Here is a 16048-nt window from a genome sequence, read left to right as displayed (position 1 = left end):
CAGAGTCAGATGCTTAACCGACTGAACCACCCAGGCGCCTTCAAAATATTATTCAAAGACCAAAGATTATTACGTGACCAAGACATAGGAGTTAGCACATGTCCCATAAAATCAGTTGACCTTTCATGTTAAGTTTTTTCAAAACTCCTTACTGATCTTAAAAAATAAGATCTACTTTACAAAAACCGAATTTCTATTAGCAGATACGTTTTCAGTGGTATTACAACTGTCTTTATACTACACTGCTAGACTATTTTAACTAAGCCATTCAACAAATGGGTATTAAAAACATGTCCTCTCAAGTCTTAGAATTCCCAGAGCAGAGATGTGGAAAAAAAACCCTGAAATCCAGTCTGGGGTTGACAGGCTTCCTGCAAAAGTTAAGGGATATCAAATATTTTTGGCCCTGTAGGTCACTTGGTCTCTATCATGACTACTTCATTGCCATTTCCTTGCAGGAAACAGCCATAGACTATATGTAAATACAGAAGCACGGCTGTGTTCCAAACAGGCAGCAGGCCAGATACACACAGGAACAGGTCCCTAATTACTTAAGTGGCTTGCCTTCAGTCCCACAGCTAATTTCATTACCAAGGTTGAGACAAACAGGTCATTTACATCCAAGAACGGTGCTCATCAGACTATGAGGCTTCGATAGCAACCTGTTTATTTATCATCCAGCTGAGGATATAAACACAAAACACTTCTTAATTTAAGGAAAATATGAAAACATGAGGCAATTACTAGACTATTACTACAAACGTAGTCTTCACCTACAGTAAAAACTAAGGCAGTCAATCATTTTGGTCATCATCCCAGTCTTTCTTCCCACTTGGAGGTTTGGGCCCACCGGCTGGTTTTGCCATGATGATCTGAGAAAACAAAACCATAAGCACATACTTATAAACTCAACCTTTAAAATGAAGAGAAAATATTTTTCTGAGGCTGATTCAAGATGAAGCAATCATCTCAACATAAGCTATCTGTTATAAACTGCATATGAGGCTCTATCAACATCAAGTTGTTAGCTTCCAGCAAAGCGTTTCCTGCTTTTATGGACATGAACGGCCACACGATCCACGCACGTTAGTAAAGGGCATTTTGAGACACGCACTTCAAGAACTCAATGGCCCTGTGAGCCGAATGTGAAAAATATCTGCATGCATTACTAGTATAAATCCGTCAGCTTGGCACCTGATTTGCTACTTATATATGAAGTTCGTCTTGCCAACCATCTTTATCCCAATTTCCTTGTGGTTTAGGAGCTTTAGGTCCACCTGCCAGTTTTGCCATTATAATCTAAAGTGGTTGGTACATAAACAAATATGTATAAAAATTTAATACTGAAATTTCCTAGTACCTGTAAAATGAAAACCATTCAAGTGGTAGGAAGTGTGTATTCAAAAAACATTACCCAAGTAGGGAGACTTCCCTGGTAACTTAAAAGAACACAGCAGGAAACCTCTAATTTATCTAGAATGCATTAACCAAGTACTTTGCAAATATAACCATCTAGCATTTTTTAAAGGATTCGTTTGGAGAAAAAAGGGTGGTGGCAACTCTGGGTTCAAATAAATTTGGGAGAAGCTAAATCAGCTTCCTCAAAGTGGAACTCTCAAACTCTAATCTACATTCTGAATCTCAAAACTATAAACAGTATTCTTTGCTTCCCAAATTGACAGGACTGAGATCTTTCTGTACAACATCAAGGGGTTGGGGATGTGTCTCAAGCAACACTAAACTGTAAAACATCTTCACCACCACTTCCAACAGATTCAGCACCCCTTTTCAGAAGCTTCTAGAGGAAATCTAACCTTGAAATCCTTGGAGTAACATTTTACTAATTGAGATTAAGCTCAGACTGAATTAAAGGCACTAAGGACAATTTTAGAACCTAAGTGTAGCTTGATTAAAAAAGACAGCCAGAACAACAGTTCTCAAGCTGGTAGGCACCAATCATTGCAGAGCTTATTTGAAACATACTCCTGGGGTGCCTGGGTGGCTCAGTCAGTTAAGCATCTGACTTCGGCTCAGATCATGATCTCATGGTCCATGAGTTCGAGTCCCGCGTTGTGCTCTGTGCTGACAGCTCACAGCCTGGAGCCTGCTTCAGATTCTGTGTCTCCCTCTTCCTCTCCCCCTCCCCTGCTCATGCTCTCAGAAACCAACATTAAAAAAAAAGATAATAGGGGCGCCTGGGTGGCGCAGTCGGTTAAGCGTCCGACTTCAGCCAGGTCACGATCTCGCGGTCCGTGAGTTCGAGCCCCGCGTCAGGCTCTGTGCTGACCGCTCAGAGCCTGGAGCCTGTTTCCGATTCTGTGTCTCCCTCTCTCTCTGCCCCTCCCCCGTTCATGCTCTGTCTCTCTCTGTCCCAAAAATAAAAATAAAAAACGTTGAAAAAAAAAAAAATTAAAAAAAAAAAAAAAAAAAAAAGATAATAAAAAAATAAAAAACTCCTGGCCTTCTTCCAGAGTTTCTAACTCAGTGGGACTGCTTAGGGGCCTGAGGATTTATATATAATTTTTCACGTTCTTAGGTTATCTTGATGCTGTTGATTTGGGGACTATATCTTGACAACTAGTGAAATAAACACTCGAACAAAGATGAACCCAGCTCCACATTATCCAACACTTAAAACTTGATTTACATGTCCCTTTCCAGACTATATACTATACAAAATTAGTTAGAACTATTAAAGAGTACAAGTTCACTATAGTTATTAACAAACTGGTTATTGATAGTCATGGGTTCTTCAGATCATGTATTTTAGCAAAGACCAGGGACACATAACAACGAACATCCTCTACTGTAAAACAGAGACTTCCCAGTTTAAAACCAAAACTGACAAGTGTCTTTGTGATCAAGGAACTTGTATTATTACAATTATTATGTCATTTGGGTAATGGACATTCAAAAAAGTTCCTCTATTAGAATTCCGGATTACCTCATGCTTCAATATACTCAGCTTCCCCTGTCCCTTTCTATTTTAAGCTTCCCCTATTAGCCACATGCTAATTTTTAAAACAACCATTTCCTTAGGCTTCTATTATCATTTCAGAACTCCAAAACCGCATTCTTCCACTGAAAATTACCTAAATTTACTGATATAAAAACACCTATTAGTAAATCCAGTACATGAACATCCAATTTATTTCCAATGGGTTGAAATTGGACATCCAGCTCCATTTTCTGGTCATCTCAAGCTAGGAAAAAATTGTTCTTCCTCTTACTGAGATGGAATGTTTGCCGTAATTACCACGAACTAGTCCTTGTTATGCCTAGAGTAAGTCTAATTTCCTTCTCGTTTAGTTTTTACCTACAACTTGCTTCTCCCAAAATTAATTTGGCATGATTTCCACCTAATGGATCTGCCCTAGGCCCCTTGCAATTCCAATTTTCCATTAAGTATTTACGAATAGTTTATTGCTTAATAATCAGTTTGAGAAATCTGCAAGAAAATGGATTTCACTGTTTTACTAGAAAACATCTTTTTGAAAAACTTTGAATTCAAGCTTGTATCTGAACCTACCATTTTCCTCTGTGCCACAATCTCCCTCCCACTACCCTCTTGGAAAAAAAAGGTCAAAAATACTATGATTTTTAACACTTTTCTTTCAGTTCCTTCAAGATATAATTTGTCACACCCAGAAGAACTTTAAACACATAGATTCTACCTCCATGCACAAGTAGAGGTTTCGTTTTCCTTAAAGTTGGTGGCACACATGTGTTTCAGGGCTTTATGGGCCTTCCACATTCCACATTAGTACACAGTAAACTCCCTCTCCAGACTGCTTGTATAAAGAGATCCTTAGGCTAAAAAAAGTCCGAAAACTATAAACCTTAAGTTTGTTTTAACGATTCCAGTTTAAAAATGTCAGAAGTTTCTTTCACTGGAAAGATCCTTTCAAATTCGTTGAAATATACTAAATACAATTTAAAACTGTAACAGAAAAAAATAAATGGGCGGGGGGGGAACTTTAGAAACACTTTTGAGTAGAATGAGAACTGTGTTATATTCTGGTTCCATAAAAATACACTACTGACCCACATGAAAATTAGTACTTTTAAAGATCAAAATTTCACTTGTAACTCACCTGATCCACCCTAAGTACAGTGACAGCAGCATTCGTAGCCAGTTTGATAGCCCAGTATTTTCCCAAGTAAGTGTCTAGAATACCAGCTTCCAACATGTCCTTTACAGCGGGAACTTCAGCCTGTTGGTACAAAACAATTTTCACTCCTTCACTCTAAATTCTTATGTGAAAATTAACTCAGTAACAAAACCCCAGGGCTCTTTGCCTGGATGTTGCCAGGCAAAAGTCCTCTCCTACACACAATATAAAATAAAGACTATTTTAAGGAAAACCATAGACAAACGCTGTCAGAGCTCTTTGTTATGAAAATCATTTGCTTAAAAAATCAGAACATTTTTGGTTTTCTTTTAAACTTACTACTTCCATTTTTATATTACACATTCACGAAATAAAAGTTTAAATGCATAGTTTTTTTTTTTCCAAATACCTCAATATCTAATCCAACATTTTTATTTCCTTCTTGATGTACTGCATAAAGTTTAGAGATTACTTCATTGGCTTTCACTCCAGAATTTTCTGCCAGTGCCCGGGGAATAGCTTCAAATGCCTCTGCAAACTTCTTAATGGCATACTGTTCCAGTCCAGGACAGGTCTACAAGAAAAACGTGTTTAGTACTGTATTTTATTCAAGGAACATGAAGGAAGGCAATTTATACAGAGAAAGCTATACCTCTCCGTATGACGTGATCTGTTTGGCTAATTCGATTTCCGTTGCTCCACCTCCGGGAACAAGACGTTTATCCTACAATATGTAGTTAAAAAAAAAATTTTTTTTTTTTCTAAGAAGCAATTTATAGTTTCCTAATCTTCTCAGACTCCAGTACTCCAACCAGACTAGAGGTACTGTTACTCAAATTCTAATTACAAATTTTTTAAAAATGGAATAATCTGGGCAAATTACCTTACTGTACGTAGGGTCTGGTATATGAAAGAGGAGAACCAAAGTGGGGAATGGGAGCAGCACACAATACCTCATCTGCATGTCCACAGATGTAGCACTAAGAACATGCTTAAGCAACTGAAGGTACATTTAACTCAAGAACAACCATAAACTACCTTTAACGGTTAAAATTAAGATCACTGCTAATACTAACCCTTGTGAGAACTTTGAAAGTATTAACACCGTCATCTACTGCCCTTTCTATATCATCCATCAGATTGTCTGTAGAGCCTCGAAGCACAATGGTAGAAATGGCACCATCTTCCTTTTCTGTCAATAAATTTAAAACTATTACTACAAGCAAATGAACAGCCCCCACTTAAATAAACATACTCTGCCATCTCCACATACCATGCTTAAAAACCACCACCTGTGTGTCCCCAACTTCTGAGAGATAAACACTGTCACAATGTCCCATTTCTTCAAGGACAGGAGGAGTCTGTAAGAAAGGGACTATTGTAAAACAAAGTAATTCCAATACATTCTACTATCTTTTAATGTTGTCCAAAATACATACCAATCTAGGAAGAGCTGTAGCACCAACTGTTTTACATAGTCTTCTGAGATCCCATTTGGAATTCAACCTTTAAAAAAACCCGAAGACCTTAATGAAAATTTTAACACCATTAGGCGCCACAATAAAATAGAGATGAAACGGGAAACCGTACACTGGTCCCCAAAAGTCACATTCTTTTGATCCTGAATTTAAGCTCAGAACAGGTCTGGACAGCACAGTGTAATCCACACACAGGTGTATACGGCAGTGTTCTAGAATTGGGAAAATTCAAGTTTCAGTAGAATGTCACAAGTTCTAGTTCTAAAACACTAAGGAAGGCCTGGGATACAGAAAACTTGCTGTACTCTGGGCAAGCGCATGAGCTGTGAGGAAGAGGAGTGATTTATGCTGCAGATTTGGTTTGGAGGTGGGAACGAGTAGGTCAGGTGTCTGGTGTGCCCCACAAATGGGTTCAAAGGTTAAAAATGACATTCCCGATCCCACACTCTGACAGTGTGTACCAGGCTTGCGTCTGGTCTCTAATGTTTCTTTTGTCTGGAATGCTTTTCCCTCTTCCTCTTCAAATAACATGTTGATTGCTCCACCTCTCAGTGCAAATGTAAGCATTCTCACAGGTGTTTCCTGTCTCTCTAGATGTCCTGCTTTTGGAGCCAAGATGTTATATTTGCCCTTTTGTAACAGGCATGAATTCACCATGTATTGAATGTGTTTTGTGTTTCACCAGCAAAGGGCCATTTACAGGTTAATGGAATACAGCAGTCTTACCTCACCAACATGATATTGTACTTGTTGGCATAATGAAGAGCCATGTCTGCCACTTTGCCACCTGTTACGATGACATTTGCACCGGTGTCAGCTATAGCTTTGACTTGTGCATCCATGAGATTCTCTTCTCCCCTACTAAAATTCATCAATTCTTCAGCAGTCTTTATCAGCACTGTTCCCTAGTAAGACAAACATGCTCTTAAGAACCATTTTAGTACCTTGGTGTCCGAAGTCACGGGGTAACATTTTACTGAAGAAATATTTGGGGAAAATAATGAGATTATACATGCATTATGAAATACAAAGTATGTACGAAACTCAGCTTATTCCTAGACCCCCCCACTCCCAAAACCGATGCATTTTCCTCTTTGACAGACACTTTGATGGAGTAGTTGGGACAAATACTTACACCTATTTTAGATATATTGGGCAGGTGTCTTGGCATTTGTCTTTTGACAAACGTCAACTAGCGTACCAAAACAACCACACCGTGGTTCTGAATTTTTTTTCTAGAATATGGACTCAATGACTCTTCCTGGCCTATCTCCAACCTGTGGAACTTTTACAACTATGAACTCAGATTTTAAGAATTCTAGGGACCAAGACAGAAGTGACCTATAAACAAGAACTTCAAACTTCGTAACATGTATTTTTAAAAAAAAAACCTATCAATTTCAAATTACATTGGCATATTTTGTTTCAGGATGCTATAGGACCTCAATATTAAAATACATTAAGGAAGAGCACACAAGTATTTGTATTCAGTGAGCATTTTACTTGCCGAGCATGTAAGAATATGCTGTATAAGAGCTGTATACTAGAACATAAACAACACTGCCACTATTTCACGTTTCAAATTTAGTATCTGAATTAGGTATTCAGGAAAGAAAGGGAATCTGACTTTAAAAAGCAGATATAGGGGCGCCTGGGTGGCTCAGTCGGTTAAGCATCTGACTTCTACTCAGATCATGATCTCGCGGTTTGTGACTTCAAGCCCTGCTTTGTGCTGACAGCTCAGAGCCTGGAGACTGCTTCTGATTCTGTGTCTCCCCCTCTCTCTGCCCCTCCCCCTTCACGCTGTGTCTCTCTCTCCTTCAAAAATAAATAAACATCAGAAAAAAATTTTTTTAAAGCAGATATATAATCCTGGGGCATCCGGGTGCCTCAGATGGTTGAGTGTCTGACTCTGGACTTTGGCTCAGGTCATGATCTCATGGTTTCAGGGGATCGAGCCCTGCGTCGGGCTCTGTGCTGATAGTGCAGAGCCTGCTTGGGACTGTCTCTCCCTCTGATTCTCCCTTGTTCTCTCTCAAAATAAGTAAATAAATACTCCTGTAACATATATATACACACACATACATATATATACACATACATATGAGGGTATATATGTGTATGCGTATGTGTGTGTGATGCTACAATCTTCCATAATTATGTAGTATTCACTGAAGAGCACAATCTCCACCTAAAAACTTAAAAATCATAAAATGTTAATCCGAATGGACAACCCCAAATTTTTACTTTTAAGGTTTTAAAGTCTACATACCTTAGTTTCAGTTATCATGCCATCAAAAGGACAAGAATACACTGCTATTTTTGCACTTTTGACAGATGTTACATCACCTTCAGTTTCCTTCTTAAAAACCATGCCATGCAATACTGAAGAGGAATAGATACCAGAGCCCTAAGGAGTTGAATACCAAAATCATCAGTGATCTCATGAAAATAACATCAGAGCTCAGTTGTTAATTCTTCATGTACCAAAAATAACGTTTTCCACATAACATAATATGCCAAGGGGTGACTCCTGGGAATAAGGAGTGGGGTGGTGGATGTAAAACACACCAGTCTACTTAAGGTAGAAACCACTCTGAGAATGAGCTATTAATGAAAGGGGGGCCTTCAGGGTACCGGGAACAACCAAGGACTGAGAATAACTCTTCTAAGTCATTCATTCAATCACTCACCAAATACCTGGTGCCAATGTACTAGGCACAGCTGTTAGTACTGGGGACAGGAGACGGAACAAAGCAGTACAAGTGTCAGAAAACGCACAGCATCTATGCATGCATGAGCGTGCACACAGATACACACACACCCTTGTATTTACGTAAGCTAAACTCAACTGCAATCACAGGTTTTACTACAGGAAGCACTAAATTTTTTAAATACAAAATACTCTTATTTCAATACTAACAACAGTAACATGTGAGTTCTATTACTATAGATCAACAGAACATCTCATTCAAAACTGGTTCTGAAGGTTATGGTTTTAATTCAGCACACATGAAGAATTCAAAACACGTAATATTTGATGCATTATTCTCAACCTTCAAAGTTGTGATGGAAAAATGATAATTTCATAAGGAGATAATACATCAAACACCCTTTAAAATTTAATAGTAGTATTACAACCTTCGAATATCAAAATGTTACAAATGTAACAAAGCCCTAAATGTTCAAAATCTGAGGTAAAATTTGGGTTTTGATAAACACATACATTTTTTCTGTTTGCAAAATATAACGGACCTATTAGACAACACTTATGCATTTTCTAAACTTACCAGAATCTTACACACTCTGATGTTATCAACATTGAAATGGCCGGAATCAGGAAAAATAGATACTGTTTAAAAAAACGAGACACGTCAAAAGATGCATGGAGACAACAAAGAAAATATCTTAGTCTCATTAAAATATTTTTAGTTTGGATCTTTTCATTTACTGAGATTTACTCACCACATGCCTGAGCAATGAGCTTGGCCAGAAACACTTCATTGCCGTACTGTTTACTCATTATGGAGGTATGGAGCACAGAGGACACTTCATCAACATCCCGAAGATTTTTTGCAGAACAACACACTAAATCAGGAAGAATCTCATGGGCTTTTCTGCAGGCTATTTCATAACCTTCTATGACCTTAAATGTAAAAAGCCAAAGTGTTTCTTCAGAAGACACAATTTTGATATGACTTTAAAATATAGCTTATTTTGGGACCCCAACGAATATGGGTATTTGTTTTCCATATAAAATGACAAAGCACTTTCAGAACAGCATTCGTGGCAGGACGTGCTCATCACGAGTGTAGGCTTTTGTGATGGCCCGAAATTGAATGCTGTCACTTTTTAGCTGTTAAGATCTTGAGTAAGATTTTCCTAAGTGTCACTTTCCTCATCTAAAATAAAAGAGAATTAATTTTTATTAATTTTTAATTACTCACACGATTCTTGTAAGGATGGACTAAGATACTGCATAGACAGCACATGTACTACAATGCCTGGCACAGAGTAAACTGCTCAATATTAACTATTACTACAACGATGACTCTATACAGGCACAAATTAAATAAAAGTACATTACAAAATGAACACTCGCCTCCGAAACCGAGAGCCCAATTCTCAGCAGCTCTTCAGCTAGTTCCAGAAGGGCTCCAGCAAACACCAGCACAAAGTTTGTGCCATCTCCAACCTCTTGCTCTTGCATGTGAGAAGCCATTACGATCATTTTTGCAGCAGGATGCTGTACCTGGTAGAAGGGGTTTGAATTTTAAAGTGCAAAACATTTGATCCTGAAAGCAACGTGAAGTTTTTCATTTTCATTTCTTTAAAAAAAAAATTTTTTTTTATTTTTACATATTTATATATTTTTGCCAGAGAGAGACAGAGAATGAGTGAGTCAGAGCACGAGCAGGGCAGGGGCAGAGAGGGAGGCACAGAATCCAAAGCAGGTTCCAGGCTCTGAGCGGTCAGCACAGCCTGATGCAGGGCTCGAACTCCCCAACTGCGAGATCGTGACCTGAGCTGAAACCAAGAGTTGGATGCTTATACAATTTAGCCACCCAGGTGCCCCTCATTTTCCGTTTTTTCTTAAGCTAATACACTTCAATCTCCCTGTGGGCCAGGTAACTCCAAAATCACACTGCTACACACTATTCAGTGCGGTGGCCAGAAGACAGTCCCAATCCCTCAGAGACTATCAGCACAAAGGCATCACTACAAATGCAAACAACCTGAAACCGTATCTTCTTTTGATGGCCAGTCACCCAGTACATACATCTCTGCACATAAGATGCAGAAAATTACATGTCCACTAAGTTAAAAAAGTAATTCCAAAAACCAAACCTAGGCATTAAAAACCAAAACCACCCATTTAATCACGAGTCTCAATGCCTATGTACATTTCTATTGTAAGGAGTATCAATTGTGGCTTTTTAGAAGACAGAGGTTTCTTAAAAAAAAAAAAAAAAAAAAAGGTATCAAGATTTTAAGTAGTCTATCCTTTGGATTTAGGGTTTAAAAACCAAGCAAGGAGTAACAACTGATAGCGGTGAGAATACTACAAAGTTGACACTATGGTTTTTATTGAGGCAATATTTCCATCATGGCTAAATAACTCCTGAGACCACCATAGCGTCCAACATTAACACTCACAAAGACTAATTCCTCCTTGTGGAATTAAATTTGTTTTGTTCACTACATTAACAATATTATTTATTTAAGCAGTTAGAGAAATATTAACACACCTATAGTTTCATTTGAAAAGATTAAGCTACAATTCTCTAAGAGCTAAGTTCAGGACAATTTCTTGAAGTTGAAAACATCTTTCAACTACAGAGCAGCTAGATGAGGAACAGTTCTCTGATGTTCAGGTGCCAGACTTTACTTGTAATTCTGCCTGCAGAATCTATTTTACACACTCTGCAATATCAAAACTGCAGGTAAGCAAAGCAAAATGCCACCATTTTTGTGTTTCATTTTCACAAAGCCAAAGACCTGGTTTAATTTTTTTTTTTTTAAACAACTGTTTTAAGTATCAGCTGTTTCTGCATTTTTGAATAACTCACTTTGGTGTTATACTCTACAGAACGAGACAGCATACTCAATTTGATATGATTATTAGCAAATGTATTTTTATCACAAGCAAGCCTCCATGAATTAATAACTTGGGAGATTTTTAAATTTAAGCAGCTAAAAAGTTAAAACTACATAATAAATTTTCCAGTTGGGAAAAAAATAGTCCCTTATTATCCTAAGAGGTTTCTTCTATGTTAAAATATGTTTAATTTTGGGGGCACCTGGCTGGCACAGTCGGTTAAGCGTCTGTCTCTCTGACTCTTGATCTCGGCTCAGGTCATGATCTCACAGTTTCTGAGCTTGAGCCCCACATTGGGCTCTGTGTTGATGGCATGGAGCCTGCTGGGGATTCTGTCTCTCCTTCTCTCTGCCCCTCAACCTGCTTGTGTGCTCTCTCTCTTCCTCTCCCTCCAAATAAATAAATAAACTTAAAAAATATATACATATACACTCAATTTTTGACATCACCAAAACATTTCTTGGCTTCAAAGTAATGACCTACTTCTAGCTCTCTTAAAATAGTGGCTGCGTCGTTTGTCACAAACAACTTCTCCAGGTGGTTGATAACCATTTTGTTCATTCCTAAAAAAACAAAAAACAAAACACAGAAAAAAAAAGTTAGGGGGGGAAAAATAGCTCAAATCCGTCTCCAAATACCCCCCAAAATTTAGTCAAGAAATATAAACTTGTATCTATTTCTTAAGGTAACTTTGTAAAAACTCAACACATATTATCTACTCTGGCACCCTAATGGCACCCCTGTCATTATTCCTGTCCTTTCTAATCTCCTATAATGTTTACCTGGGAGGATGTCAATCTTCTCATAGTTTTGTTCAATAAATGTAAATTACATTAACGTGTAGAAAAGACCAAAAAAATCTAGTTTTGGGGCGCCTGGGTGGCTCAGTTAACTGTCTGACTTGATTTCAGCTCAGATTATGACCTCAGTTTGTAGGTTCGAGCCCTGCATCAAGCTTTGTGCTGACAGTGTGGAGCCTGCTTGGGATTCTCTCTCTCCCTCTCTTGCTGTCCCTCCCCCCACAAAATAAATAAACATTAGAAAAAAAAGTATAGTTTTATTGCTTTCCATACATTTGTGTCAATTAAACTCAGTTGACAATAGGAGGCAAGAGAGATTTTCTCCCTTACATTAGGTACCATATCTCAATGGTGAAAGCTCCGTAATTTTTCTATCCTCTCAATATGATAAAAATTAACATTTTGATTCCTATTTTTCTAAAGAGATATGAGTTGTTGATTAAAAACTGAAAACATTACACTGGTGGCAATAAACTATACAATTACTTTTGTATTATGGCTAAAACTCAGTTTATGTATCATATTCTCACAGAATAAGTTTGAAGAAGCTAGCACACAAAATTCTAGTACTATATCTTTTAAAACATGAATTTAGAAATTACCGTTTGGTCCATATGCTGTACGAGTTGTTTGGGCAAGCTCCTTGCAAGCCTGTATGTTCCTGTATACAGCCTCTTCTAATCCTGAAAAATGCTGTAAAATAAACCAAAAACAAAAATCCTTCTAATTAGACAAAACAGTGAAACACAATAATCTTCTTCATCTGTAAAATGGGGATAATAATAGTACCTACCTCACAGGACTGTTGAAAAAAAATCAAGCAAAGTTTATGTATGTAAAGCATGGTGCTTCAAATGATCCGTAAATTTGCTCACTGGTTGAATATAATGAAATTTTCAGAGACCACATGTATCTACTTACACGTCAAAACATAAAGCATATATAAAAATGTATATATATGTATATATATATAAAATATAAAGCATGTACATATTTTTAAATGTTGTGAAAAGTACAAGAAAGAATGCTATGATCGATCAGCAAAAGATAAGATATTTTAGGTAAAAATACCTCTTCAGAGTTTATCATTACTTTTTGAAAAGTTGAAATATGGTATATTTCTTTTATTGTTAGGAGCCTGAGCATCATAAAACCATCAGTTTTCCGATCACTGGGAAATCCCACTTAACACACCTGCTGCCCAAATGTTTAGTATCCTGACTGCTGAACGCTCTTGTGAATTGCAACACAATTCCAATCCATACACATTGAAAAATTGCTTAACTGCTCACAATACGAAAATTCTCAAATTTTACACTGGACTTCTTTTAGAATCGAGATTTACATGTAGCTTCAGATGGGTTTCATGAGCTTCCAGTTTGTTCATGTGAACATTTTTATACAGTTGCCACGCCCAATAAAGGAGCCACTGGTCACATGTGGTTAAATTGCAAGTAATTAAAATTAAAAATTCGGTTTCTCCACTGCAGTAGCCACAGTTCCAGTGTCCAGTAGCCACATGCGGCTCATGGATACTGTACCAGAATGAATAGAGAATACTTCCATCATTGAAGAGCTTCTAGGAGACAGTTCTATCCTAGGCCTAAGACGTGGCTAAGACGTGGCTTTTATACTACTCATAAAAGGAACTGTCATCCAAACGAGGTGAATAATCATTACTTTAGAAGTAGTGTCTTCAGAGTCAAGGGTTGACGGACTCTTATGAAAGCATTTAGTCTGACCTGGCTTACACTCTAGTTTTTTCCCTTTACCCGTTCTCTGAGGAACAGCCATGTGATCATAAATCAGATCCCATCAACGGTCTGCCGTCACTCTTAGGATAAAATGTAAATCCCTCCTGAAGGCTACAAGGTCCTATATGTTCTGGTCCTAACCTACAGCTCCTCTGAAGTCATCTCTCACCATTTTTGCTTTCCCTTGATGAGCTTCAACCTCATTACCTCTCTTGCTGTTTTAACAGGTCAAACTCATTTCATCCTCAAGGCCTTTATACTTACTGGTTTTTCAGCCTGGAATACTGCCCTCTTCAACCTTGGCTGATTCTTTCTGTCACTTAGGACTAAGCTAAAAGTTCTTCCTTGAACATCTTATTTACTGGTTCTATCTATTCCTGACTCTTCCCTTTTTTGGGGGAGGCAGACTTGTTTACTTCATTCTCTACTACAGTACTTTCTATCTAATCTTTTTATTTATTTTTACTACAGTATTCTTTATTTCCTTTATCATTATTTGAAATTATCCTGATTTGATCGTTTATTTCAGCCTCAAAATAAAAATTATGAAAAAATTGCAATCTTTTTAAAGTAAGCAGTCCATGGGGCATCTGGGTGGCTCAGTAGGTTGAGTGTCTGACTTCGGATCAGGTCATGATCTCACAGCTCGTGAGTTCGAGCCCCGCATCAGGCTCTGCGTTCACAGTTCAGGGCTTGGTGGCTGCTTCGGACTTTGTGTCTCCCTCTCTCTGTCCCTCCCCTGCTTGCACTGTGCATGTCTCTCTCAAAAATAAATAAACGTTAAAAAAAATTAAAGTGAGCAGTCCATGTCATTACCTGCAAAGCTGTTTTACCAATATTTACATTAAACCCTGATATGTGATATGTTGTTATCCCAAAAGTGTATTCTGCAAACAATGACCTAGTTCCCTAAAACTGTTACTGTAAACTGCACGACAATAAATTAGATCTCTTTAATGAGGCATAGGGAATTTGGGGGACAAATAAAGCCAAGATTTGATTTGAACACAAGAGACAAACTTATCAGCAGTATATATTAAGATGTTTTCACAAATTATGCTCTTGAAATACATTCATAATCTGGGCATAAAACGAAGTCGTTTTCATTAGCCCAGGGTGTCTCTTACACTTACAAAGTCAGATAGTTACAAGTCAAAGGTACCATCTTTTGGTCAATTTAAAGACGAGGCAAGGAAGATCTGGGGGTTGGTTTTACATCAAGCCAGCTAACCTAGTTGGGAAAGAATCCATTTGGATTGGGTAACGTTTGTCCTACCACAACGCACTGCTGCGAACGAAACGGGGAGCCCTCTAATTCTCATCTGAAGGAAAACCGTCGAGAACTGGCCCCTGTCCCTCTTCTCTCCGGATTACCCCCTCCTTGAACAGTGCCAACTGGCTTCGCGGTTCCCAAGCCTACATTATTCGACTTCACCCTCAAAACACCCTTTAAGGATAGAGTGGCAAGTCAGCCCGGTTTTAGGGATGGAGGGAAAATGCACGAACGGCTTTCCTTTTGCCCAGCGAGGAAACACAGAATACGAATCCTGCGGCCTTGCCTCTCTCTTGCTCCTTCTGCCCGTCGACCCTTCCCTGCATCGGGGAAGAAAGAAAATGCCCGCTCGCCTTAGTGGCCGAATCCCCTCCTTCGCCCCCCTTCACCGAACACCTCCCTTTCTGGAATCTTCTCTGCCTCCGACCGCTGTACCCAGGGAGCACACCCGGCCCGTTACCAGGCCCTTCTTCCCTCTAGCCGCCGCAGCCCTACGTCGACTCTCCTCCCTCTCCCTTCTTCCATTGCTTACCTTCGCCCCCTCCTTAAGCATCTGGGCAAAGCCCGGGGCCTTGGGGACGTGAAGCGCCATGGCCTCTGCAAATCGCCGTTCACGCGCTCGCTCAGAAGACGCCGGAGGAAGCGAGGGGCACGCAAAGCCTCCTGGGAACGCAGCGTGCGGCGACCCTACGCTCCTCCTTTCTTTCCAGCTGAGCCTGCCCCTTCCTTAGCCTCCTGGTCAGAAGCCTCGCGAGAAAAAGCAGTTCCCGCAGCCAGAACTGAGTTGACGATCCTCGATCGTGTCGATCGGTTAGGGCACTCGCAGGGCGGGCCTTTGGTCTTCTGGCTGGCGCACGCGCAAGCGGTCGGGCCGTTATGACTCGTTCCGATTTAACCCCTTTGCCAAGACTCCAAGGTCGGGATATGTGATATTTGCCATCTGTGACCTGAAACCCACTCCTCCTAAGATTTAACTTGCACGAAATCTTCCAGACCCACCCACAACGTCAGGGCTGGTGTGCCCTTCCCCCC

At 39.1% G+C, this 16048-nt stretch overlaps 1 protein-coding gene across 2 annotated transcripts; it reads right to left on the bottom strand.

Annotated features, from left to right (window-relative positions):
* Positions 1–650: 650 nt before the first annotated feature.
* Positions 651–15712, bottom strand: CCT8 (chaperonin containing TCP1 subunit 8). Of its 2 annotated transcripts, none has more exons than XM_049627961.1 (15): positions 15549–15693; positions 12592–12682; positions 11673–11752; positions 9693–9842; positions 9056–9236; positions 8881–8942; positions 7863–8000; positions 6317–6495; positions 5552–5618; positions 5386–5473; positions 5189–5304; positions 4765–4836; positions 4522–4686; positions 4095–4214; positions 651–872 (listed from the first exon to the last, which is right to left on the bottom strand). In XM_049627961.1, the coding sequence occupies exons 1-15, from the start codon at positions 15606–15608 to the stop codon at positions 795–797; spliced, it is 1647 nt and encodes a 548-aa protein (XP_049483918.1). In that variant the 5' UTR covers positions 15609–15693; the 3' UTR covers positions 651–794. The 2 variants fall into 2 exon arrangements, with proteins under 2 accessions (XP_049483918.1, XP_049483917.1); XM_049627960.1 differs by having other exon boundaries at positions 779–1299; positions 15549–15712.
* Between the last annotated feature and the right edge of the window lie 336 nt (positions 15713–16048).

The sequence above is a fragment of the Panthera uncia genome, chromosome C2 (genome assembly GCF_023721935.1).
Source record: "Panthera uncia isolate 11264 chromosome C2, Puncia_PCG_1.0, whole genome shotgun sequence".
NCBI classification, from domain to species: domain Eukaryota; kingdom Metazoa; phylum Chordata; class Mammalia; order Carnivora; family Felidae; genus Panthera; species Panthera uncia.
Note: the sequence above shows the minus strand (reverse complement) of the source record. Positions and strands in the feature narration are given on the sequence as shown.

Coding starts and splice junctions, on each gene's coding strand:
- CCT8 (XM_049627960.1), bottom strand. CDS start 15,608: ATGGCGCTTCACGTCCCCAAGGCCCCGGGCTTTGCCCAGATGCTTAAG. Junction 9,843..11,672: donor CTATTTTAAGAGAGCTAGAA/GTAGGTCATTAC, acceptor CCCTTCTACCAG/GTACAGCATCCTGCTGCAAA. Junction 4,687..4,764: donor AGATCACGTCATACGGAGAG/GTATAGCTTTCT, acceptor TTTTTCTTGTAG/ACCTGTCCTGGACTGGAACA.